This window comes from Bidens hawaiensis, unplaced genomic scaffold, assembly GCF_021521415.1.
Source record: "Bidens hawaiensis isolate Kalapana, Puna unplaced genomic scaffold, B.hawaiensis_p1.1 tig00020045_1, whole genome shotgun sequence".
NCBI classification, from domain to species: domain Eukaryota; kingdom Viridiplantae; phylum Streptophyta; class Magnoliopsida; order Asterales; family Asteraceae; genus Bidens; species Bidens hawaiensis.
The window spans coordinates 56,419-83,963 of NW_027493053.1; the positions used below are offsets into that span (position 1 = coordinate 56,419).

Consider the following 27,545-nt stretch of genomic DNA (forward strand, 5'->3'; position numbering starts at 1 on the left):
CTAATACCGGTTAAGCATTCAATGCTGCATTATAGGCATACTATCATCAGGTTACTCGCGTGCTGTTGTGAAGTTACACATCTACTGAAACGAGAACATCGGTTACACATTCGATACCATGTTTCCGCTTCATATCTCATCGCATCCGGCGTGCGCCTAACTGCTGCTGCTAATAATAATAATAATCCTTCATTGTTTTGGGAAAAGTTAAAATACAACGGGAGATAAAAATGAGAAGGGTGAGAAGGATTTGTGGCCACACAAAAAACCCCTAAAAAATTCCAAAAAATCAATAAAAAAATCATAACTCAAAATATAAATAAAAAATGAAAAAATTTAAAAAACAAAAATGTTTCCATCGTGATTCTCGTTCTAAAAAAAACCTGAAATGACACAACGTAGAGACAAAAGACACAATTATAACTAAAAAAAGACACCATAAATCGCAAAATATAACACAATGCCGAACAAAATATAACACAATATTGACTAATATAACACAATATCAAGAAAAAAAGACACAATCAATGATGAAAATAAACACAAAACACAATAATAAACAAAAAGACACAATGGTCTTTTCACTCAACATTGTCTTTTTCGAGTTTTATTTTTTTTATTTTATTTTTTTAAGAACGAGAAAGACGGTGGAAACATTTTTGTGTTTTTACTTTTTTTTGTTTTCTTATTAAATTTTAAGTTATGGTATTTTATTTATTTTTAATTTTTTTCGAAGGTTTTTTTTGTGTGTGTGTGTGTGTTTACTTTGACTTGATCCTCATTGTTAAACCCAAAACCCCAATTCTTCTTCCTCACCATCGTTCTTATCTTATGACTTCATCATCACTCTCACTGCTCACTCTAATCCCACTCCCGCCAACACCCGACAGCAGCCGGAATATCACTCTCCGGCGATCCGTATACTTCCCGGTTAACAAATGGCGGTGTTCAGCTTCTTCCGGCCAGCAGCCACCGCCGAAACACCGGCAGTCCAAGAACCCGGAATCCGTCGATAAAGGGATTGACCCAGTTGGGTTTCTGTCTAAACATGGAATTACAGATAAGGGTTTTGCACTTTATCTTCGTGAAAGGTATGGGTTTTGTTTAAAGTTGTTAAAGTTTGTTGATTTTGTGGAATTTTAGTTACGGTTAAGCCAAACGTACCCGTCTCCCTTACTAAATGTACTCCCCTAAGCTTTCATTTCCTTCTAACATTTTTTTATTCTATGGTCTTAAAAAAATAACTATTAAAGAAAGACTATTAAGTGGAAAAAAATGATTTTGAGCAATGTTTTAAAAGCAGTATTTTACTCGTACCGGATTTAGTTAAAAAATACTGGGATGTATCGGGAGGTTCAACCGTCTTAAATAGTTTATCATGTAATTCCATATAATTATATAAATACAACTTTAACTCAAAAAATAACCCAAAAGTATATTAATAAACATCACACATGAACCAAACGTTACACATGAATAATGATCGAGTCAAATAGGAATTTTGTACTTTGTATACGAAATTAATCAATTACAAAAGATGTAAAGAAAACATCATTGGATTTGCAGGATACAAAATTGGCTGATTAACGAATCGTAGTTTATTGTGTTTACTCGTTTCAATTTTGTCTGTTAAGTTAAAAGTCATTTTTAAATGGTACGATATTCTAGCAAACTGCCCAAAAATACCGGGCTCTAAATACCGACTGCCTTACCGAAATCTGTTATAACTAGTTCAACCGGCTGGTACGTACCGGTTTTTAAAACATTGATTTGGAGGACTAATATGCAAGTTAGCAATAAAAATAATAGTAATAATGGTAAAAGATTAAAAAGTAAAAATTAGAAACTTAATAGTTTTTTTATTTGATATTTCAAAGAAAAGATTATTAGGTGGAATAAATGATTTGGAGGACTAATATGTAAGTAATAATTGTTAAAGGAAAGTAGTAATTTGAATGAAAAGTTAAGGGTGGGAGTACAATCAGTAAAAATAGTTGAAAGGGTGGATACGTTTAGCAACACCCTTTTGGTTAATTGGAGAATATGGGGTTCCCATGTTTTTGAAAAAGTTTGTTAATTTTGTTGAATTTTGGTTGGTATTTGTTGTGAATGCAGGTATAAGTCTCTTAAAGATTTGAAAGATGAAATCTTGAAGCGACACATTGATTTTAGAGACATGGCTTCTGGGTTAGTTCTTCATGTTTTTCATGTTTCTTTGAGTAATAATTAGATGATTATGGATATTTGTATTTGATTATGGTTATCTTATATATTTAGGGTCAAATAATGTGTTTTTGAACATCAACTGATTACTGATATACATGTAAAATTAACTACGCATCTCTAGGGGCGAGGCTATATGCAAACTGCTGACATACTATCTACACATTACTTGCATACTGTCCACACGCCATTGATAGGTTATGCAGGCTGTATAACATTTTCCTCAATTCAAATGGGCCATGTAAGGTTATACGACATGTATGGTGTGGAAAAGTTATACGGGCACCCATCTCTAGCTTCAATCATCTGATTTGATTCTGATTTTTTTAAAGTTGCAATAATCACTTTAAAAACACATATAAACACAACCTATAATAGTTAGCTATGATTTTTTATTTTTTTTCATTTTCTATGTTGACCGTGACTTTTACTTTCTCTACATAGATATGAGTTGTTAGGAATGCACCGTAACGTGCAACATCGCGTGGATTTCATGGAATGGGCACCAGGTTTGGCCTCATACCGGGATAACAATTCATATTTCTTAAAAACAGGTTCTACTTTTAATACTAAAAATAAAATCAGGTGCGCGGTATTGTGCAATTATTGGAGATTTCAACGACTGGTCTCCAACTGAAAATTGCGCTAGAGAGGGGCATTATGGGCATGATGATTACGGGTATTGGTTCGTGATTCTTGAAGATAAATTAAGAGACGGTGAAGAACCAGACGAACTCTATTTTCAACAGTATAATTATGTGGATGATTACGATAAAGGTGATAGTGGTGTTACTGCTGATGAGGTTTTCCAAAAGGCAAATGACGAGTATTGGGAGCCCGGAGAAGATCGGTTCGTAAAGTCACGGTTTGAAATTATTGCTAAATTATATGAGCAAATTTTTGGGCCAAGCGGGCCTCAAACGGAAGAGGAGTTAGAAGAAATGCAAAATGCTGAGATAGATTTCAAAACGTGGAAGGAGCAAAATAAGGACGACCCGTTCAGTCATTTACATGTGATGGATAGTGGAAAAGAGTATGATATATTTAATGTTGTTAATGATCCCGTTTCACGTGCTAAGTTTCGGGCTAAAAAGCCTCCTATTGCTTACTGGTTTGAGACCCGTAAAGGAAGAAAGGCGTGGTTAAAGAAGTATGCACCTGCTATTCCACATGGAAGCAAGTATAGAGTGTATTTTAACACTCCTAACGGGCCTTTAGAACGGATTCCGGCCTGGGCTACTTATGTGAATCCAGGTACCAATCTAGTCGGGTTAGCTGGTTGGCAGGTTAAATTCCCATATTTTTATTCGTGTCAAAAGCATCATCTCTAACCGGCACACACTTAAAATCATGTAACCTGCTATCTAAACGCGTTAAATGAGTAGGCAAAATATGGGTTAAACAGGTCACAAGTAGGTTAGTGGGTCGAGATGCTTAACTAAAGAGGTTGGCTGGTGGACCTGTTTAATTAGGTCAACCCCTTCATGACCCGGTTAATCCATATAACAAAATTTGTCAAATGGGTTGGCAAGTGATAACCAAGTTGTAAACGAGTTAATCGAGTTGGTGGGTTGTCAAAAGATGGGTTAAAGGAGCCATAGACAGGCTAGTGGGTCAACCTGTGTAACTGAAGATGTTGGCGGGTTGATTTGTTTAATTTAACTGGTTAATTAGGTCAGCCCGAACACAACCCGTAAAACCCATATAACTAAATTTGTCAAATGGGTTGGCGGGTGATAACCAAGTTGTTAACGTGCTAATCGAGTTGGTGGGTTGTCAAAAGATGGGATTAAATGTGTCATAAACAGGTTAGCGGGTCGACTTGTTTAATTTAATGGGTTAATTGGGTCAACACCAACCCGGCCCGTTTTTTAACGGGCTAAATATGTCAGCCCAAAATATTATTATTTTTGTGTTCCGTTGGAAATTGGATACCATATTCCTTTAAAAATTTTGTTTTAGAGGTAGAATTTTTGACCCATTTACTTGTTTGACTTGTTATATTGGTTAAAAACTAATTCTTCTGATAGTTTGCTCTTGTTGGGCTTGATTATGCAGAAGCTGATGGAAACCAAGGATATGCGATCCACTGGGAGCCGCCTCCTGAAAATGCATATAAATGGAAACACAATACTCCAAAAGTTCCAAAATCTTTGCGTATATATGAAGCACATATTGGTATTAGTGGATCAGAGCCAAAAATCGCCTCTTTTAATGAGTTCACGGAGAAGGTTTGTTTCTCATAAGTCATAAGTTGTAACTATTGTTTTATGCTGTAATATCAGAATTTTTTATTTGTATTTTTCTTGCCCGTTTTGGCATCCATCTAAATACATTATAATTATAATTACAGGTTCTCCCTTATGTTAAGGAAGCTGGATACAATGCAGTACAGTTAATTGGGGTCGTTGAGCACAAAGATTATTTTACTGTTGGGTACAGAGTGAGTTTGATCTTCAACAGTTCAATTTATATTTTTAGATTTTCATTCAACATTTTAACTAGGATTGGGTCAAAACGAGCAGTTTTTGTCCTAGGTTCTTAATAAATTATTATTGCGTCGATTATGATTTTCTAAAGTTATAGTAATTCAACTACTGTCTGACTTTGGACCCGTTTGACTCATTTTTTAAAGCTATTTTTACTTGTTTTTTCTTGTTTGGCTTGCTAGAGATGAAAATCATGAAATATACCGTATATTTTAATGCAGGTGACCAATATGTTCGCGGTCAGCAGCCGGTACGGGACACCTGAAGATTTTAAGCGCTTAGTTGATGCAGCACATGGTGAATATCATATAATGCATAAAACCTTTGAACTGAAAGTTTGATCGTGCATTGACCTTTGTTAAGAAATAAACAGGACTTGGATTGCTTGTCTTCATGGACATCGTTCATTCTTACTCCGCTGCCGATGAGATGGTTGGATTATCACTCTTTGATGGATCAAACGACTGCTATTTTCATACTGGTTAACACACTTTTGATAAACTTGATGCTCTGAGTTAAGTTTTAGATAAGCAACTCATTTATTTATTCATATTATTTCAACTTACTAGGTAAACGAGGACAACATAAGTTTTGGGGTACAAGAATGTTCAAATATGAAGATCTTGATGTTTTACATTATTTACTCTCCAATCTAAATTGGTAATACCCAATCGCCCAATCATCATTGTTCATTAACTTGTACATTCTATGTAATGCAAAATACCGTCTACAGACATAATATTTCTCATTTTTTAGGTGGGTAGTGGAGTACCATGTTGACGGTTTCAATTTTCATTCGCTTGCATCAATGATGTATACACACAATGGGTTTGCCTCATTTACCGGTGATATGGAGGAGTAAGGCATCTATATTAATCTCTTTTTGGTAGAGGTAGCCGAGCTTGACTAGTCTTGAGCTCAGCTCGTTTAACTTTCGAGAGCTTGAGCCTGAACTTGGCTCGTGGGTAGTTTTTAAGCTCGAGCTTGGCTCGGGACCGGCTTGTTTTTAATTACTTTTAAACTTTTAGTTCTTTGTTATACATATTTTAATTATAATTTTGTATATATCATTTAGTTATTTTTATCACAATTTTATATATGATAGTAATTATTATATAAATATATGTTTAATATATTAAATTAAAGTTACATATATAGGCTCGCGATCCAGCTAGAGCCTGATAAGTGAAGCCTGGGCTCGTTTAGTAAACAAGTTTATTTTTTGGCTCGAGCTCATTTAAGAGCTTGTTGTGAGCCGATCTCTAGTAGCTCACAAGCGGCTTGGCCCGTATACACCCTACTTTTTGGGTTCAAATATTTCTTCTTAAATCAACTTTAAACTATTTCAGGTTCTATAACCAATACGTTGACCGGTCAGCGATATTATATCTCATATTGGCAAATGAGATATTGCATACTCTTCATCCTAACATAATCACCATTGCAGAAGATGTAAGTAGAATACATTTTTGTGATTTATGAATCTTGCGGATAATTTTATTTTGATCTTTTTGGATTAATCACATAGGCAACACTTTATCCTGGATTATGTGAATCTACTTCTCAAGGTGGGCTAGGGTTCGATTACTTTGTGAACCCACGCGCTTCTGAAATGTGGTTGTGGTTTTTAGAGAATGTTCAAGATTCTAGTTGGAGCATGAGCAAGGTTTTCACTTTTAAGTTTGAACGTTGAAAAATCTCAACTTGATATATTTTAAAAGAGCTGTTTGGAGCACACATCCAGTTATCCAAACACAGTCTAAAGTTCATCACTTTTTTAATAAAAATTCAATCTTTGTTCCAGATTGTTGACACACTGGTGGGGATCAGTCGACGTTCTGATAAAATGCTTTTATATGCTGAAAATCATAATCAGGTAAATCATTATATATTAATTTATGCGTCTTTTGGCTCGTTTATTTTAGTTTTATTGATAAATTTACCGACAGTCGATTTCCGGAGAGCGATCGTTTGCTGAAATATTATACGGTCAAACCTTGGAGCAATCACCAGTCATGAATGACTCCTTGCTTAGAGGTTGTTCTCTGCATAAGGTTAGTTTAGTAATTTAGGCATATTAGATTACCTTTAAGATATTAATAATTACATTTGGTGTAATTTATGCTTTAGTAATTATTTTTGTTATTTAGATGATCAGACTACTTACATACTCAATCGGTGGTCGTGCTTACCTAAACTTTATGGGTAACGAATATGGCCATCCGAAGGTGAGCTGTTATTTAGGTTTGTTTAATATTATTTACCTTCAAAAACCCTGAGAAAAATGCAAGTAGTAATCGTTGCTATTTATATTTCCTAGCGGGTGGAATTTCCCATGTCAAGTAACGGATTTTCATTCTCACTTGCTAATCGGGATTGGGATCTACTTGCTAAAGAAGGGATCCATCAAAACTTGCTTTCCTTTGATAAGGTATTTTGACCCGTTTATAGTTAAACGGTTCAGTTTGGGTTATACATTTCTCTTAACGGGTTAAATGGGTAAAATAATACTTATTTTACAGGACATGATGGACTTGGAAAAATCAGAAAGAGTAATTTCTAGATGGCTTCCAAATATTCATCATGTCAACGACACTAATATGGTGAGGCCATTCTGATTATGTTTGAAATTTTGAATAATGTCAAATTTCGTTAGCCCGATTATAGAATACAAAAACTAATATTTATGCGGGCCCGTACAGGTGATATCGTTTCTACGAGGCCCGTTTCTCTTTATCTTTAATTTTCACCCCACTAGTTCTTATGAGAAATACAGTGTTGGTGTGGAAGAAGCCGGAGAGTATCAAGTAAATATAGTGTCATTTCTTTCTTGTTTTTTTTAATATACTTTTTTTGTATACATTTTGTGATATGTTTTATTTAATGTTATCACAGGTAATTCTGAACACAGATGAAATAAAGTATAGTGGTCAAGGATCTATCGGGCCGGATCAGTATTTTAGGAAAACTATGAGTAGAAGGTAAGCTAATGACATGTTTTTAAATTTTAATCATGTGCTTTTAATTTGTTAAACACGATTATAATATTATATTAACTATATTGGTTCTTTTGATTTTGAATTGTTGAAATATGTTTTGTTGCAGAGTTGATGGTATGCGCAACTGCGTAGAAGTACCATTGCCGAGTAGAAGCGCTCAGGTTTACAAATTAACCCGGATTTTGAGAGTATGAACATCGGGCGTGGTTAGTATTTTGTTTAGGCTTTACTAAACCTGCAAATTTTGTTCTGTATTATGCTGATGGTAAGTAGTGTCTCGGGTTCGTTGTTTGACTTTGAATGTCAAACTTTTATTTAACGATGTTTACAAATATTTTCTTTTTTGTATATACGTATACATTACACATTTTACCTTTTGATGCACATTCAATAGCATTTATCACTGATTCGGGTTCATGGATGAAAAGGTTTGATTATTAATCAAATGTCTAAACGCCTCTTTATTTAAAAATCATAAATTCGTATCCGATTTGAAATTCAATTACTAAATCAAATTTGAATGATTGAAAACTCGAACCTTCAAATTCGAATGCCACTCGGATGGAATTATAAGTTCCTCAAATTCGATTCAAATATTAAACACGCCTAGTTGAGCTGCCTACACTATAATGTGGAGTGAAAAGTTGATGCATACATATTATGTAAAAAAGGTGATTTTCATAATATTAAATTTGATTTAACATTTGACGCAAAATAAATAAATAAATAAAATTAATAACTTAGGTAAGAAAAAAGAAAAGCAAAGTTTGTTCTAAAAGAAAGTCAATGGGATTGGTCAACACACGGAGGAAGCTGTTTGAAGCACATGCACGTGATTTAGATGTCAAAAGTTTGTCCCATGTTTCTACATTTAATCTTACACGACATCCTCAAATTTACATTATAAGTTGATTATCAAAGCAACTTTTATAATGAAAGCTTATATCTAGAGGGTAGAATGTGATTCTTTCATTTATGTGTAAGTTTATGATGAAGTTTGAATTGCAAGTAATGCCAAGGTAAACCCATAACACCATTTGTCCACTTTATATCACCTCATCGTTTCTTTTTGAATATCCACTTCTTATTCTCCATTTGCTACGTAAAAAACATACAATGACACCTTTTTTGTTCATTCTTGTAATAGCCGAAATAAACGTGATCTTGGTCCTTTTGTTTAGGGCACCTATAAGGAAACTAATGATGTTTGTGTTGGATCGTTTCAAGGAGGGTCGTGGTCCTGTGATGTCAACCGTTGGGGTGACATTGTTTGCGGTCTTGATATCGAGTTTATATAGTATAATGAGGATTCAAAAACGCTCGATGGAGACGGGAGCCGTTAATTCAACTGATCAAGTTCTTTTGGCCAATCATATTCTTGACTCGTCACTCATGGGTACATTTTTTCTATTATGTTTGCTAACTTATGATCATAAGCAGTGTAACCGAGCCGAGTTAATTTGAAATATTGTTAGGCGCAAACTCTACTATTTGTTAATACTGATATTGAAACTCGGCTCATGTTGGATTTACCCTTTATTTTTTAACTAGATCTTAGGATAGGCTCGATTAATTTTGTAAAAAAGTATGTTTTAATAAATTTGCAAACAAATAACATAAGCTATATGATGCAGGTTTCTGCCTATTTCTCGGATTGATGATAGATAGACTTCATTACTATGTTAAAAGGTTTGATGATTCTGAGTGCATCAAACCACGCAACAAAACCAAGCAAACTTATGAGACGGAGTCTAATTGAATTAATCTTCATGTGTATAAATAACGTTTTATACTTTATATGATTTGGATTTATATTGAAAATTACAATATTCTTTTAATAACCAACGTTATTATGAATTTGTATGTTTTTAGTGATTTAATGAAGTATGTTAATTAATGAAACCAAACCAAAAGTTATATCTAATTCAATATTTTGATAGACCTTTATTATTTTTATTTTTTATTTCTATGAATTTTCGGTAATAAAATCATCAATAAAAGCACGATTGATGATACATAAAAATCATCACACGACCCTTTGATATATTGTAGATCTAGAACCTCAAGAAACTAGTTTGAATCCAAACCAATTTGAATCCTACCCGGACCATAAGATCAAAATTGGTTTGTAATCCTATACCTTGAAACCGGTCAACTCGATCCTTTTCCCCTCAAAAGTTGGGTTAAAACCCAAACTAGTTTCAAACAAAATCGGGGCCAACTTTGTTGGAACCAACATGGCCGTCTCTAAAACCGGTTTAACCCGAAGTCCCTATTTGTGAACCTCAAGTTGAGAGGGCCTTGACTCTCCTTTGAAGTTGTGAACTACCACCACATTAATGGCCCAATTTGACTGTAAAGTTGTGAGTAAACGCCCACAAACTTAGAGTTGTGAATTGCTCCACATAAAATTTATTATCTAATTATAATTTGTCTTTTTAAGAGCAATATAATCTACATCTAATATTACACTAATGTTCATCTCAAGACTAGAATCTCCAACCTTTTAAAAAAAGACACTACTTTACATAACTTCTGAATACCACTAGTAGGCATATTGGTAAACTACAATATAACTGGTTTTTTACCCAAACGTTACGACACACGGGTTTATTTTTGGCACATGCTCACTATTTTTTTTTTCACTATTTCGGTTAATAGGGAAACTTTACTAAGTAACAATAGAAGTCAGTTGACATGCTATACACCAAAAATGTGTTGGCTAGTTAAAATGACGCATGTGACATCTACCATCAGTTGACTATGATTGAACATATACAAAACATGTAGTATTAGTGTACAAAGACCCCACATATTCAAATGATGCTTCATAGTGTTGTATCCAATAGTTTGATAATAAATAAAACTGATAAATATTATATTTATGTGTGACAAAGAGAATTTCACACTTAATATGTTTTAAACAAGTAAATAACCAATGGCAAAGTCCTTCGTATTTTAGTTTATAAATAACTAGGATAGTGCCCGTGTTACACACGGGTATAACATATTTAAAACATAATATATATGTGTGTGTATTATAAATTTAGTAAAATGCAAATGTCATATTTATATAAAAAACGATACCTTTATATAAATTATAAGACATTAAATTGTTACTTTAATTCAAATACAAAACCATGCGAATACTAACAAAGATAAATAAAAAGTTAAAATATCTTTATAAAACATGAGAACAAAAAACACATATTAATTGAAAGTTAATCGTCTAATTAAATCAACATCCAAAATGTCATGCCTCATACACAATAACTGAAATATAACAAAAATAAACATCGTGTAAATTTCAACACATATACATTAGAAAAAAAAACAATTAGTGATAAAGAAATTAATTAATAAAAAAAAACTTTACATAGACATAATTGAAGAAAGCATACCTTGATGGTGTTTATGTTATCCAAAGCAATTTGAAACCAGTAAAATGCCAAAACCTATTAATACAACACCTCAAATTAGTTAAAAATTCAAACAATACCCCCAATTTATATACTAAATTACTACAAAATTAATAATAATGAAACACGTATTTGAATTAGTTACAAATTAAATATTTTGTTAAATAAAGTCTGCTACTATAAAATGAAAGATTTAAAATTTTTAAAATGAATTATGATTTATTTTTTTGTGTGTATTGATTGATAAATGCACGTTAAATCAATAACTATTGTTTGACTAATATTATAACAAATAAATGAATGTGTTAAATATAATAAACTAGTATTTTAATTATTATAATAGTTAGGTTCCTATCCATATATAATAAGATTTTCAAATTTTAAATTGATAGGTCATAAAAATAATTAATATTAGTGAAACTTGGAAAAAGGCGTATTAGGAACAAAATATCACAATATGTAAACATAATTTTAAGTAACAAACATATTAAACATCATATCGATTAACCGATAATTTAAAAAAAAATCATACCTTTAAACCCTAAATAGATTAAAACATAAATCGATTAATAGGAATAGATTAAATATCAAATCTATTAACCATTAGTATAAAAAATCATGCAGTTAAACCCAAAATCCAATAACAATGAATCAATTTGATGTTGTTCTTCACAAAAATTGATTAAACATTAAAATATAAATAATACATGATAATTGCAAATGATGAACATATTTGATGTTGTTTGGATTATGAAACCGACAAATCATGAAGAACCGGTTATAGATGAGTCGAAGAATCTGGTTACAACGATGGGGAGCGTTATGATTTTTTAACGAATCATGTGCCTTTTAAAGAAGAAACGATGAACAATTTAAACCTAGTAAATTCCATAAGTTTTTTAATTCTAACAATAATCAGAATAATTAATATTATAATTACATTAATAAGTTACAAGAATATAAAAATCAATATCATTGATTAAAATTTTATTGTGAATATGTGAAAATTAGATTTATGGAAGGTTGATGACATGGAAGCCTATGTAAACAACCTAGGTAAAAAACATGTAGACAAAATTATGTTGTTTTAATATATTAGTTAGAGATGTAAATAAGTAAAGAAGAAAGAGCAAAATCACCTTTACGTCATGCAAAGTTACTTGCACAATTTATAAATAGTACTTATTTGTAAGACAATTACATTTTCATAATTAATAGGTTATTATTGATACGTGTGTATTTATCAAACAATTTAACAACTAATAAAAACAATAAATAAATATTATATTAAAATATATGAATACAAAATCTTTATAATAATAAATAAAAATATGACGGTTCCACGTTACATATTTCTATAACTACTAGGTTGTTTTCCCCCTTTGTTTTTTCCAATCATCTCTGTAATCAAATCATTGTTTTCTTATTTTAAATATTAACTTTGATTGTTTTATTTATAAAATAAAATAAATATAAATATACTTGTGTATAATAATCTGGAGTCATGGACATATACTTGTTTCTATATATAGTATACTAGTTTATATGCTTGTGTGACAAACGGGTTGAAAAAAAAATATTTTAAAACATTTTAATAAAAATAATCTGTGAAATTTTAAAATAAATATGTAACCAAGTAACTTAAATATGATATAAAAGATGAAAAACTATTTTATCATTTATTACAAAACGAACGAGCACGATCTTACTAAAACTAAACGAATGAAGTCTTGTTCGTGTTCATTCGTTAAGATTTTTTCCGAACAAACGACTCATGAACACATAATGTGTAAGTTGGTGTATGTTCGTTAACTTTCTAGACGAGTGCAAATGAACACAAACGAACATATATAAATTTAATAATATAAATCAGCATTGTTGGACTCAAACATTAGATATAACCATCCAAAAGACAAAAATCAAGTTTAACTTCAAAAACACTTCACATAGTAAACATAATCATTAATATTAATATAAAAACACTTTTATAAAAATTGATCCGACCACAGTTTGACCCAATTACAAACCGTTAAGAATTCAAATTATGAATCGTTCTAATGACTCGAATCTTGACAAAATTCTAACTCATAGACCGTTTGACTTTTCCAGCCCTTCGATGCATTTGTGCTTTGGCCAGTAGTTCGACGTTACCCAGTCAAACTACATAAATCCAACATCTTAATCAATTTCGCAAATGTACCGAATCTAAAGTCCCATAAATGCCCTTGTTACTAAAAAAATCTTTAACATGCAACGTGGTATTTGTAACCTGAAAACATAAATAACCTGCTAACCAACTTATATTTTAAATCAAAAGCTTAATTTTAACCGCTAAATGATTTGATCCGAATACCCTTCACGGTTTGAAGACATTGCAAATTGCTGCACCTGTTAAAAGCTTAAGCTGTCGATAGCCTGAAATAGTTGCCTTGCAAAACCGAGTTGAAAACATATTTTCATATTATTTTTAATGTCTATCTACTAACCAAAAAAAAGAAATAAATTAAACAAATAAAAAAATAAAGTGAAAATAATTAAGCTCAGATGTCGTATATGATTATATTGAGGATTAGAACCTCAAACTAAAATCTAAAAATTACATTTTGACCATATTTTAAACCTCAAAGTTTCACATGTCCTTACCTAAAACAAAGAGTGATTGATTAGGTATCCAAACTACAATCTACATAAAGTTGTAGAATCTAAATATGTATAATTATCCTACTGAATGTGAAAGGGTTAGGGACACCCACCACACCACCCTATACGTCGCGTATAGGGCTATACGTGGCGTATTAGGGTACGATTTGACGTCCTAGCCTGACTCTGTTATAGGGTTGTCGGAATACACGGCGTATTGGGTTTTGTATATTATTGGAGTCCGGCTCCCTCCCCTCCCTCTCCACCATTTCTTTTTTCCTTTCCTTTTTTTTCCATAACCCTCACCCTCACCCTCTTCATTCAACCAACACCAACAACCATACATGTTTTCGGCGACGGACGAGGAGATGCCGAACGGTACTAACGGTCATTCGGAGTTAAACAAAGTTTCGTTTTATCTTTATTTAGTACATGCTAGGACATAGTTGTAGATGTTAGGACAGAGATTTGGTGAATGGTTTACTTTTGAAATTTGTCTAGGCATCGACCGTTTTACGGTAACCTTAGTTCGCCGGGCCTCCCAAACTTAAAATAGATTTCCCGTATTGGTTACCGTTATTGTTAAAATTTTTATTATATTATTACTATTAAAATATTAATATTATTATTAAGATATTGTTGTAATAAAAATATTATTGTTAATAAAATAAAATACTATTATTATATGTATTAAAATACTATTAATATTATTAAAATAATAATTTTAAAATACTATGTAATATTAATTATTATTAAAATAATAATATGAAAATTTATAATATTAATTATATTTATTATTATTATTTTTATTTTTATTCTAAACATATAATTGTTAGTATTAAAGCATTAATTTTTATATTATTATTAGTACTAAAATATTATTATTATTAGGTAAGCCAAAGATTCAGATGCCGGGGTTAGGCGGCGACGCAAGACGTTCGGTTCGGAGGTACGTTCGTATAATATAATATAATATAATAATATTATTTTATTATTATATTATATTATGTTATATTGTATTATGTTATATTTTATTATATCAAACGGGTGCTGGTTATGTTAGTGAGTTTTTCTAGAAAAGCCCACCAGTGTTGTTTTATCATAGGTTTTTTTTCCTTTTTTTTATTTCTTTTCTTTTCTTTTGTTATTATTAATGTTATTTATGATTATTATTAATATTAATATTATTTACTTATCAATAACATATTATTATTCGAAATTCGATAAAGGGCGTTCAGTAGCAGGACTTATTTGGGAAAATTGACAGTGCAAAACGAACTTTTAAATTATTGGCTGGTTTTGTTATGAGCATCTTGAATCAGTTACAGTGGCTTACTTGGGAAAACTGGCATTTCCAAACGAACTTTCAATTTCTTGGATGCTTTCGTTATTGACACCTCAAATCTGGCTCTTCGATTTCTTCGAACTCCAACGGTCTTGACCGTCGGACACCACTGACAACCGTAGTTGTGTTCACTCAACACACATATCAGTCGTCACTAAGCTTAAGCTTAGGCTTGTTATTAGTTTTATTTTTAGCTAGGGGTATTCTAAGTTGATCATGTTGCGTATATTAAAGAATTATCGGCTTATATATATACGTATATATATATGATAGATGTGCGGTATAAGAATTCATTGCGCCGACATAACCAGCACCAGGATCGAGATATTAGTTTGATGAGTTTGAATCTCTCGGATCCGCGGTATCCGCTAACAGCAGCGAGAACGGGAGCCCCTACTTTGGAGAGATAGGTGGAAATTCGGTCATTGCTCCAACATAACGACCACCAGATTGAGATATTAGTACGGACTTAGCTGAACCGGTTGACACGTATGCAGACGTGGATTTGGGTTCGGTGTTGACGCGGATATTAACACGTTTGTTTACAGCTTTCGTTGACACGTTTGCATAATACACAATGAAAGCACAAACTCAAACAACAATCCATACAATAGCAATTGTCTTCGTTATTTTTCTCTTCTTCTTGTTTGACTGGTCGTTGAAGAGAATTGCTATTGTATGGATTGTTGTTTGAGTTTGTGTTTTCATTGTGTATTATGCAAATTTGTTAATATCAGCGTCAACACCGAGCCTAAATCCCCGTCAGCATACGTGTCAACCGGTTCAGGTAAGTTGTAAGCCCCGATCCCGGAAACCCTACATTGGCGTTGGATTTACTCATAAACACAGTTCTAAAATCAGAGTTAATTAAAACTTTCGCGGAATAATTAAAAACTTCATGCATTACATTACAAAACATCGAATCTTGTCTTAACATGCAAATTATCTATTCATAGACATAACATAAAACAGTCATGACGCTTCTTCATAGATACCCGTCTCTTTAGCTCATGCCATGTGTCCCTCCTCAAGCCAGCTGCCTCAACCTATTTACCTGTGTGCATACTAAAAGTCAGCTACGCTGAGTGAGTTCTAGTTAAGCAGGTACATACATTTCATTCTCATTCTTTACATTCTTACTTCCATACATTCCTACTTTTACTTACCTTTATTATTTTACACATACATAACCTTCCTACGTTTTTAAAGAGCCTTTCGCTCTATAACCTTCGCATATATTATTAGGGTATGCAACCCTTCATTCTTCGCCTATATTATTAGGGTAGGCAACCCTTAATTCTTTGCCTATATTATTAGGGTAGGCAACCCTTTATTCTTCGCCTATATTATTAGGGTAGACAACCCTTAATTCTTCGCCTATATTAGTAGGGCAGGCAACCCTTTACTCTTCGCCTATATTATTAGGGTAGGCAACCCTTAATTCTTCAGCTCTACGTATCATACATACCATTCATACACTATACATATCGTACATACCTTTCTTTCATTAGCTATATCTGTTCTCATATACCTCTTCACACATACGTTTAACTCTTTCTACACTAATTAGGTATATTTATAAACATTCATACGGCATACACTTACCACTTAAGGTAAGTGTATTAACTAATCACATTGAGTATGCACACAGGCCCAAAACATAACACATAAATGGGGCTAGAAACTCACCTGGAGTCGGTTTCTCTCGCCGTTAATGGTAGCGTCCTTTTTTAGTTATGTACGACTAACTGTACAATACATTACACGTGTCAATTATCTATTACTACTACTTCCTACATTTAAGTTTATGAACCCTCAACTAACGGGTGTCTGGGGCAGCGCCCTGGTAGCTGGGTCTAGGGGCGGCAGCCCCTAGCAAGGTCCAAGGGGCAGCGCCCCTGGATGGGGTTGAGCTTTATAAAATGCATCAGAAAATGAATTTTATAAAATTTCGCATAGAAGAATTTCGCTTCGCATGCATGGAATTTCGCTTCGCATGACTTTTTCGCTTCGCATGCTTTTTCGCTTCGCATGGAACTGTTTCTCTTCGCATGGAACTGTTTCACTTTGCCTGAAATTGTTTCGCTTCGCATGAAACTATTTCGCTTCGCATGACTGTGCGATGCGACATTACCTTTTCGCTTCGCATGGTCATGCGATGCGAACTAGCCTTTTTCGCTTCGCATGGCTTATGCGATGCGAAATTCTTCCTTTTCTTCGTTTTTACCATTTAATGGATATTTTACTTCGTGACTCTTCCTTAGGACCCGATTTTACCCTTTTTAAGGGTTTTTGGTTGTACCAACTTTGTATACTTGCGTTTTATAAGGCCTGAACATCATATTTTTACCATATAACATTCTCGTGGGGTTATAACTTATCAAGTTCATGTTTTTCTTCCATCATATACCCCGATCTATCCTTCTATCGGTTTGCATGTCGAATCTGACCTAAAACTTAACCTTTAAAACCAAAACTCACCTTTTGTTAGTCTCGGGTTCGGATCTGGACATATCCGTGGAGCTTGGTGGTGTTTCTTGTTGTTTTATGGTGTTTACACCCAAGATTCTTCCTTCCTTTTGCTTGGATCCGAATCCGAATTGCTAGAGAGAAAGTGTGTGTTTTCTAGTGTGTGTGTTGTGTAAAGAAATGGTGAAAGGATGGGGAATGGCCTTATATAGGGAGCCATGGGCCCCACCATCCACCTCCATTCCAATCTTATCCAAATACGAACACGCACACAACCAAACTAACGACACAACGATAATAATAAAACTTTCCGTTATTAATTAATTCTCAAAATACGGATGTTACATAAGTCCGGGCTAATATCTCAGTCTGGTGCTCGTTAAGTTGGAGAAATCACCGAATTTCCACTTATCTGTCCAAATCATGGGCTCACGTTCTCGCTGCCGTTAACAGATACCGCGGATCTGAGAGATTCAAACTCATCAAACTAGCGTCTCGATCTGGTGCTGATTATGTAGGCGCAATGAATTCTTATACCGCACATCTACTATATATATATACGTATGTATATACGCCGATAATTCTTTAATATACGTAACATGATCAACTAGGAATACCCGCAACTAAAAATAAAACTAATAACAAGCCTAAGCTTAAGCTTAGTGACGACTGATATGTGTTGAGTGAACACAACTACGATTGCCGGTGGTGGCCGATGGTCAAGACCGTTGGAGTTTGAAGATATCGAAGAGGCGGATTTGAGATGTCGATACCGATAGCATCCAAGAAAGGGTTCGTTTGGCACTGTCAGTCTTTCGTAAGGTAATCACTGTAACTGATTCAATCTGTCCATAACGATAGTAGCCAATAAATTGAACGGTCGTTTCGCAATGTCAATTTTCCCATATAAGCCCTGCAACTGTACGCTCTTTGCCGAATTGTGAATAATAATATGTTATTCATAAATAAAATAATATTGATAATAATTATTATAAATAACAAAAAAAAAACAAAAAAACATAACAAGACAAGCTGGTGGGTTTTTCTAGAAAAGCTCCTTAATACGCAACGTAGACCTATACGCGGCGTATTAATTTGATGACAACATGCCCTGCAAAAGCTGGGCTAGGTTGTCAACTCGTACCTTATACGCGGCGTATTGCTTTTGCTGAATTATTGGCTCCCCTCCCTTCCCCTCCTTTGCTTTCTTTATTATAAATGCAGACGTTGTATCTCTCAACGTTCAACCAAAAAACAACACAACATTTGTACTATATATACCCAGAATGTCTTGATTTAACCATTTATTTTCGGAGGAGGAGCCGGGTTATGCCGCTAACGATCAGCCTGGCACGTCGTGGTTACCCGACTTGAACCAGGTTTCGTTATATATTTATTTAGTATGAATTTGGTAGTTTTTTTTTACGAACACATGCTACATTACGTTTTGTTAGGAGTATGTCGGGTATGATACCCAGCCCCAACAGCCTTATTGTCAGGCCGAACAGTTTTATGGTAACACTAGATCGCCGGGCTTGCCAAACTTGAACCAGGTTTCGGTATATATTCTTATTGTAAATATACGGTTATGTTATTATTATTTTAGTATTCTTATTTATTATTAAAATATTATATTTTATATTATTATAGGTATTATTATTATTTATTATTATCACTAACATTGTTGTTTGAATTTCTAATTTATGTATGATAGGAGTACTTCGTGTCGGATTACGGTAGTCAGTTGTCATGCCCGTCATATGTCGACTGGCCGGATTATGGAGGTCAGGCTACGTCATCGTACCAGCCACCAGTAGCAAATGATCCGTTTTATGGAGCCGAGTCTTCATCGCACCACGGTCGAAATGATCATGCCGGGCCAAACCCAAATAACGAAGATGAGTACGATGACGACTACATACGCGAGGTGAAGATTTCGTATAAAACAGATGCTGTAAGACACCGTGTGTTTTGTTTAAGTTAATATTATTTGTTTGTTTGTTATTTAATAAACGGCTTAAGAATTAGCGTCAAACTGTTTCAGTTTTTTGAGGGTCGTGAGGAGCTAGAGAATTGGGTAAAAATTAGAGGACGGGAGCATGGGTTTGTTGTTGTGGTCCAACGGTCAAGGAAAAACGCTGTGGACCTTGCATGCAATCGTGGAGGCGAACCCAAAATAAAGGCGACTGTGAGACGTACCGGCAACATAAAAAAATGTTGTCCGTTTAAGATCCTGGGCAGGTACGACTCGAGGGGTGCATGTTGGAGGGTTCAAGTAGTAAAAGAGACTCACAACCACGATCCTGTAGAATTAGAGGAGGGGAGTGCGTCTTTTAGAAAAATGAACACCGACCAGCTGGATATGGTTGAGAGTTTACACAGGGCCGGCGTGAAGCCGCAAGAAATCGAAGCAGCCCTCCGCGAAAAGTTTCCCGGTGTGCAACCTGTAATAAAAGATATATACAACCACACCGCCAAGATTAGGAGGGATGGGCTACTAGGCGACACCCCTATGAAGGTAGTTCAAAACATTTGTAGTTTTAATGTGTACTTACGGTACTTGTAATATTTACTAAAGTTTTATTTCATCCAATGCAGGCGCTGGAAAACTTTCTCGGAGGCAACGATTTCACGTTCTATACCCGGGAGAGTGATACCGACGACAGGACGGAGGAAATTTTCTTCTGTCATAATAAGTCGCATAAAATGTGGCGTCGTTCCTCGAGGTGCTGTTGATTGACACGACGTACAACACCAACATGTACGACTGGCCGTTGGTTCAGTTTATCGGTGTGACGTCGACATCACAGTCGTTTTGTATCGCCACCGCGTTTGTTATCAGGGAACGACAGAGGAACTTCAGCTGGGCTCTGGAGAAACTTAAACAAATGCTCGATGACTGCATGGAACCACGCATGATCCTGACTGACGTGGACCAGGCCCTCATGAACGCCTGCGACGCTGTAAGGCCCCGAACCCGGTAGCCCTACTTTAGCGTCGGATTTACTCATAAACACAGTTCTTCAATCAGAGTTTATTAAAACTTTTCGCGGAATATAAAACATCAATCATTTGTTACAAAACGTTAAACTTTTTCTTTGATACCATAACACAAAACTTTATATTTAAAACATCTTTACTTCTTTCTTCAGATGCCAGCCGTTCAATCCATGCCGTGTGTCGTCCTCATGCTAACTCTGTAATCAGCTCACCTGCGTGCATACTAAAAGTCAGCTACGCTGAGTGAGTTCTAGTTAATCAAGCAACTTATCATACAACCACTTCATACAATATATATATACGTATCCGAAGACACATAGTCCACTGTCTAACATGCCACTGTTAACCACTTAATTACCCCTACAGCTTAGCCACTTAATTACAACGGCACGTATAGGCTTTCCCTATCACGCACTCACGCTATGCCACTTAATAACGAAGGCACGTATAGGCTTTCCCTATCACGCACTCACGCTATGCCACTTAATAGCGAAGGCACGTATAGGCTTTCCCTATCACGCACTCACGCTATGCCACTTAATAACGAAGGCACGTATAGGCTTTCCCTATCACGCACTCACGCTATGCCACTTAATAACGAAGGCACGTATAGGCTTTCCCTATCACGCACTCACGCTATGCCACTAACACCCTTACTAGACTCCTGCTACCTCTAACACACTCTACCTCAACCTGCCTTGGTCACACTCATATTAGTTTAGTATTTACGTAGTGAACAAGTCACATCACATCATTCATACACACTATCAACCACTTGGCAATCGCTATCCTTGGCGATACGTGCAATATCCGAAGATCGTTCACGTACCGACAAGCATTATAAATATATACCTCATATAACATCTATAGCATACACTTACCACTTAAAGTAAGTGGATTCACACTTCACATCGAGTATGCACACAGCCCCGAAAACATAACAAGGAAATGGGGCTAGAAACTCACCTGAATACGGTTACGTTCTCCGTTGATTGTAATTCCTTTCTTTAACTGGGCTCGGCTAACTGTATAATATTTACACATATCAATTAACTACTACTACTCGTTTTCAATAACTGCCTTAACACATTTCCCATTAGGTTTTTAATTCATTTTAAAAACGAACTTCGCTTCAGGCGAAGTTAAACCTTAGGCGAACTTGGAAACAACTTGGTTCTGGCTTGATTCGATCGAATAGGAACACGTTCGATCGAATAGGAACACGTTCGATCGAATACAACACGTTCGATCGAATACAACACGTTCGATCAAACAGGAACACGTTCGATCGAATAGGAACACGTTCGATCGAATACAACACTCATTCGATCGAATACAAAACTCATTCGATCGAATGAGTTGGAGACCATTCGGTTGCTTCCCTATTCGGTCGACTGGACTTGTTCGATCTACGCATTCGATCGAATGGACTGATTCGATCGACTGGTTCGATCGAATGAGTCTGGTTCGACTCCTTCAAGCTGGCGACGGAGAAACCCACGGGTTTTCCAGATTTTCCAGATTTTTGACCCAAAATCGAAGTTTTTGACATGGAAATGCTCGGGATTGAAAGGGCTATCGATTCCTTGTACTTTTAAACACAAAAGCTTGCATTTTGACATCAAAACAAGGCGGTTTTTGACCCGAAAACTCAAGTTACGAAAATAGGGAGTTTTTGCTCGATTTGAGCTCGAAAATGGTTATGAAAACGGATGATTTTCGAGAGGGACTTACCAAAAACGATTAGGAACAAGATTGTGGACTCGGATTTGTGATTTGAGAACTTTCTCTCTCTAGCTTCTCTCTCTAGAAATGAGAGTGTTTGTGTGGGTGTAAGTGAAGGAAGATGGTGAAAATGGTGGAAGTGTCAAGAACTTTCGTTTATATACTACGGGTTTGGTTAGGCTCGGGTTGGCTTCCTACGGGTCGAGACAGGCCGAGTTCATAAAATAACTAAGCCCAAGACCCGTTCCTTACTCGACATTAAATAACTAAAACGTGAAATTACTAAACATAACTTTCTTTTATTTATCAATATAAAAATTTCGGGATGTTACAAGTCTTCCCTCCTTAAAGAGGTTTCGCCCCCGAAACCTAACTTATTCCCTATAAACGGAAAACTTCTTATATTTACACGCTTTACCATCACACAACTATTTATTATAACCAACATGCATTCAAGTTAAATTCATAGATCGTTCATACTAAAGCACAGGAAGTCACAAGTACTTCATAACATAAAAGGAAATCATTCAAGCTTGCTAAACAACATAGGTTCAACTGTAACATAAAACACTCTTTAACTACTAAACATAAAACAACTGTGACATGCCACTTATTCTCCTGCAACCTCCTCAGCAGCTAATAGACCATCCCTTCACGCGTTTCCTCTTCCTTCCCTCACTGCCACGGCTTCTCTACACTCCCTAGCTATGTGACCTGACTTACCACACCTATAACACTTCTGGTCCTCGGTGCATTCACGGGAGAGGTGCCCCTCCCTCCCACATCGGTAGCACTGGTTTGGACCAGCCTTGCATTCCCCCAAGTGCATCTTTCCACACACCTTACATGCTCCACTCCCTGCCATCTTCTGTGTCCTTCTCCCTGCATGTTCCACGATATCCCCAGCTCTTTTAGTTCCTTTCCCTTTTCCCTCATCTTCCACTCCCACATCATCCGCCGCCAGATCATCATAGACTATCTCCGCCAACTCGACCGCAGACTCAAAGGTAACAGGTTTGTTGGCCCTGACCAACATGCGGACCTTCTGGGGAAGTCCTCTAACGTAGCACTTGATCCGTTTCGCCTCGGTGTTCACCATGTCAGGTACCAACCTAGACATGCGGTTGAATTCAGTGGTGTACTCACGATGTGTCATCTTGTCCGCCTTTAGATTCAGAAACTTCATCTCGGCCCTCTCAACCTCAGCATCAGCACAGAACCTTTTCATCACTAACTCCTTAAGGTCATCCCACCTCATGGCCTTAATCTCCTCTCGGGTCTTCCTTTGTTCGACCGTTTCCCACCAGTACATGGCCTCATCTTCAAATGACTGAGTGGCATAACCCACTGCTTGGTCAGGACGACACTCGCTAATGCGGATAATCTTATCCATGGCGGTTATCCACTGAAGAGTAGCGATTGCGTCTCCCAAACCAGTCAACTTAGGCGGGTCACAACCTTTGAAGGACTTATAGTTGCAACCGCCTCGGCCCCTCTTCCTTTCATCATCTTTCACAGACTTTACCTCACTCGAGTTATCCCTTTCCCTCTCGTCATTCTCTCTATTATTACCACCTGCCCCTTCAACGGTTCGTTCACGGCTTCCAGCAGACCCTTCGGGATTCAGGTTCTTCACAGCAGCAACTACAGCTTGAACAATGGCTGCTTGAACTGCAGGGCTAAGTTGAACTTCTTCGTTGTTGTTCTGGTCTCCTCCAGCTGCGCTTCCTTCATCTTCGGTGTGGGAAGCTTCTTCCACCGAGGGTTGCCGGACAAGACGAGGCCTGCCACGACGCCCAGTGCGACCCCCAGTTTCAACAAATTCTCCAGCTCCAGCCATCGTAATCTAAAAGGGAAAACACAAACATCATCACTCAAGGATCTATCTAGTACAAGGATAGTAAGGCTAACAGGTAATAACAGTGGCCAGTTGTGATTAGCTGATCACGTTACTTTCCGTGTCCTATACACTTCCCTTTATGAGTCCATTTGTGCTGGTTCTACATAAGCAGTTTGTCAAATCAAACAATCAATTATTCCTATCCCTAACGTTCACATATCTTTCTTTTCTCATTAACATATATCATTTAATCATACACCTTACCTTTACTGATCTTGCTTGAGCGACACATGGCATTCTTGAACTGGCATCTTCTTTCCTTTCTTACTTAAATCCCATTTTCTGTTCGAGTCTAAGCATGTAGGATGCTTAAATCTCTCGAACTTATGCTCTGATACCAACTTGTAAGGCCCCGAACCCGGTAGCCCTACTTTAGCGTCGGATTTACTCATAAACACAGTTCTTCAATCAGAGTTTATTAAAACTTTTCGCGGAATATAAAACATCAATCATTTGTTACAAAACGTTAAACTTTTTCTTTGATACCATAACACAAAACTTTATATTTAAAACATCTTTACTTCTTTCTTCAGATGCCAGCCGTTCAATCCATGCCGTGTGTCGTCCTCATGCTAACTCTGTAATCAGCTCACCTGCGTGCATACTAAAAGTCAGCTACGCTGAGTGAGTTCTAGTTAATCAAGCAACTTATCATACAACCACTTCATACAATATATATATACGTATCCGAAGACACATAGTCCACTGTCTAACATGCCACTGTTAACCACTTAATTACCCCTACAGCTTAGCCACTTAATTACAACGGCACGTATAGGCTTTCCCTATCACGCACTCACGCTATGCCACTTAATAACGAAGGCACGTATAGGCTTTCCCTATCACGCACTCACGCTATGCCACTTAATAGCGAAGGCACGTATAGGCTTTCCCTATCACGCACTCACGCTATGCCACTTAATAACGAAGGCACGTATAGGCTTTCCCTATCACGCACTCACGCTATGCCACTTAATAACGAAGGCACGTATAGGCTTTCCCTATCACGCACTCACGCTATGCCACTAACACCCTTACTAGACTCCTGCTACCTCTAACACACTCTACCTCAACCTGCCTTGGTCACACTCATATTAGTTTAGTATTTACGTAGTGAACAAGTCACATCACATCATTCATACACACTATCAACCACTTGGCAATCGCTATCCTTGGCGATACGTGCAATATCCGAAGATCGTTCACGTACCGACAAGCATTATAAATATATACCTCATATAACATCTATAGCATACACTTACCACTTAAAGTAAGTGGATTCACACTTCACATCGAGTATGCACACAGCCCCGAAAACATAACAAGGAAATGGGGCTAGAAACTCACCTGAATACGGTTACGTTCTCCGTTGATTGTAATTCCTTTCTTTAACTGGGCTCGGCTAACTGTATAATATTTACACATATCAATTAACTACTACTACTCGTTTTCAATAACTGCCTTAACACATTTCCCATTAGGTTTTTAATTCATTTTAAAAACGAACTTCGCTTCAGGCGAAGTTAAACCTTAGGCGAACTTGGAAACAACTTGGTTCTGGCTTGATTCGATCGAATAGGAACACGTTCGATCGAATAGGAACACGTTCGATCGAATACAACACGTTCGATCGAATACAACACGTTCGATCAAACAGGAACACGTTCGATCGAATAGGAACACGTTCGATCGAATACAACACTCATTCGATCGAATACAAAACTCATTCGATCGAATGAGTTGGAGACCATTCGGTTGCTTCCCTATTCGGTCGACTGGACTTGTTCGATCTACGCATTCGATCGAATGGACTGATTCGATCGACTGGTTCGATCGAATGAGTCTGGTTCGACTCCTTCAAGCTGGCGACGGAGAAACCCACGGGTTTTCCAGATTTTCCAGATTTTTGACCCAAAATCGAAGTTTTTGACATGGAAATGCTCGGGATTGAAAGGGCTATCGATTCCTTGTACTTTTAAACACAAAAGCTTGCATTTTGACATCAAAACAAGGCGGTTTTTGACCCGAAAACTCAAGTTACGAAAATAGGGAGTTTTTGCTCGATTTGAGCTCGAAAATGGTTATGAAAACGGATGATTTTCGAGAGGGACTTACCAAAAACGATTAGGAACAAGATTGTGGACTCGGATTTGTGATTTGAGAACTTTCTCTCTCTAGCTTCTCTCTCTAGAAATGAGAGTGTTTGTGTGGGTGTAAGTGAAGGAAGATGGTGAAAATGGTGGAAGTGTCAAGAACTTTCGTTTATATACTACGGGTTTGGTTAGGCTCGGGTTGGCTTCCTACGGGTCGAGACAGGCCGAGTTCATAAAATAACTAAGCCCAAGACCCGTTCCTTACTCGACATTAAATAACTAAAACGTGAAATTACTAAACATAACTTTCTTTTATTTATCAATATAAAAATTTCGGGATGTTACAGACGCGGTCTTCCCTAATGCCACCAAAAATTTACGCAGGTGGCACATATCAAATAATATAAGGAGAAAATTTAAGGGCCTATATAGGACGGATATGGGGACAGACTTTGCATACTGGTGGAAGGTCCTGTATCAGTCTCCGACGGTGCAGGAGTACAACAACCGTCGCCTCAACATGGAACGTCATTTGATACAGGACGATAGAGCAAGTGAGTCCTTCGTATCACCTGACAGTTTTTAATAGCCTAAACATACGTCTTCATAATGTTTCCCTTTATTTTTCAGAGGTCTGGCAATACATTCGCAAGAGCTGGCTGGATCCATACAAACACAAGTTTATAGCCTACTGGATCGACGAACGCCGAAACTACGGCGAAACTATGACGAACCGAGTTGAGAGCTAGCACGCAAATCTAAAAAGGTACCTCAATGGAAGAAACAACTCGCTCGACACAATTGCCAATCACATCCTTAAAATGGTCAACTCGCAGATGAAAGAAATCGGTAAATCTTTTGAAGACTTCTGTTCGAAGGTCATGGAAGGACATCGACAGCACGTCTGGCTGAAGAAGCTAATAAACAGGGTGTCGATTCACGCTCTGGGTCTACTTGTGAACGAGTATGGGTTGATACACAAGCTGCGTGACGGCGGCGTTTTATGCGACCACCATTTGTATTCGTCTTCGGGGCTGCCATGTGCTTGTCGGATTGAGGGATACATGGTTAACGACACGTGTATCCCAATAAAGGATGTTGACCAGTTTTGTAGGAGGCTTAATTTTGATCCAGCCTGTCCGCCGAACGAAGAGCTAGACTACACAACAGGTCTACGGGACATCACATATACGCTATCGTCCATAGATGACCCTAATCAAAAGAAAAGTTTTTTCGCCAAGCT

At 36.3% G+C, this 27,545-nt stretch overlaps 1 protein-coding gene across 1 annotated transcript; it reads left to right on the top strand.

Moving 5' to 3' along the window:
• The first annotated feature begins 831 nt into the window (after positions 1-831).
• LOC143559842 (1,4-alpha-glucan-branching enzyme 3, chloroplastic/amyloplastic-like) lies at positions 832-7,909 on the top strand. Its single transcript, XM_077048301.1, has 20 exons — positions 832-1,091; positions 2,116-2,187; positions 2,668-2,732; positions 2,809-3,477; positions 4,282-4,454; positions 4,577-4,666; positions 4,934-5,009; positions 5,086-5,193; positions 5,282-5,372; positions 5,469-5,570; positions 6,062-6,164; positions 6,241-6,378; positions 6,517-6,588; positions 6,662-6,766; positions 6,863-6,940; positions 7,033-7,143; positions 7,235-7,315; positions 7,415-7,519; positions 7,608-7,693; positions 7,818-7,909. Exons 1-20 carry the CDS (start codon positions 832-834, stop codon positions 7,903-7,905), a joined length of 2,673 nt encoding a protein of 890 aa, XP_076904416.1. The 3' UTR covers positions 7,906-7,909.
• Positions 7,910-27,545: the final 19,636 nt, after the last annotated feature.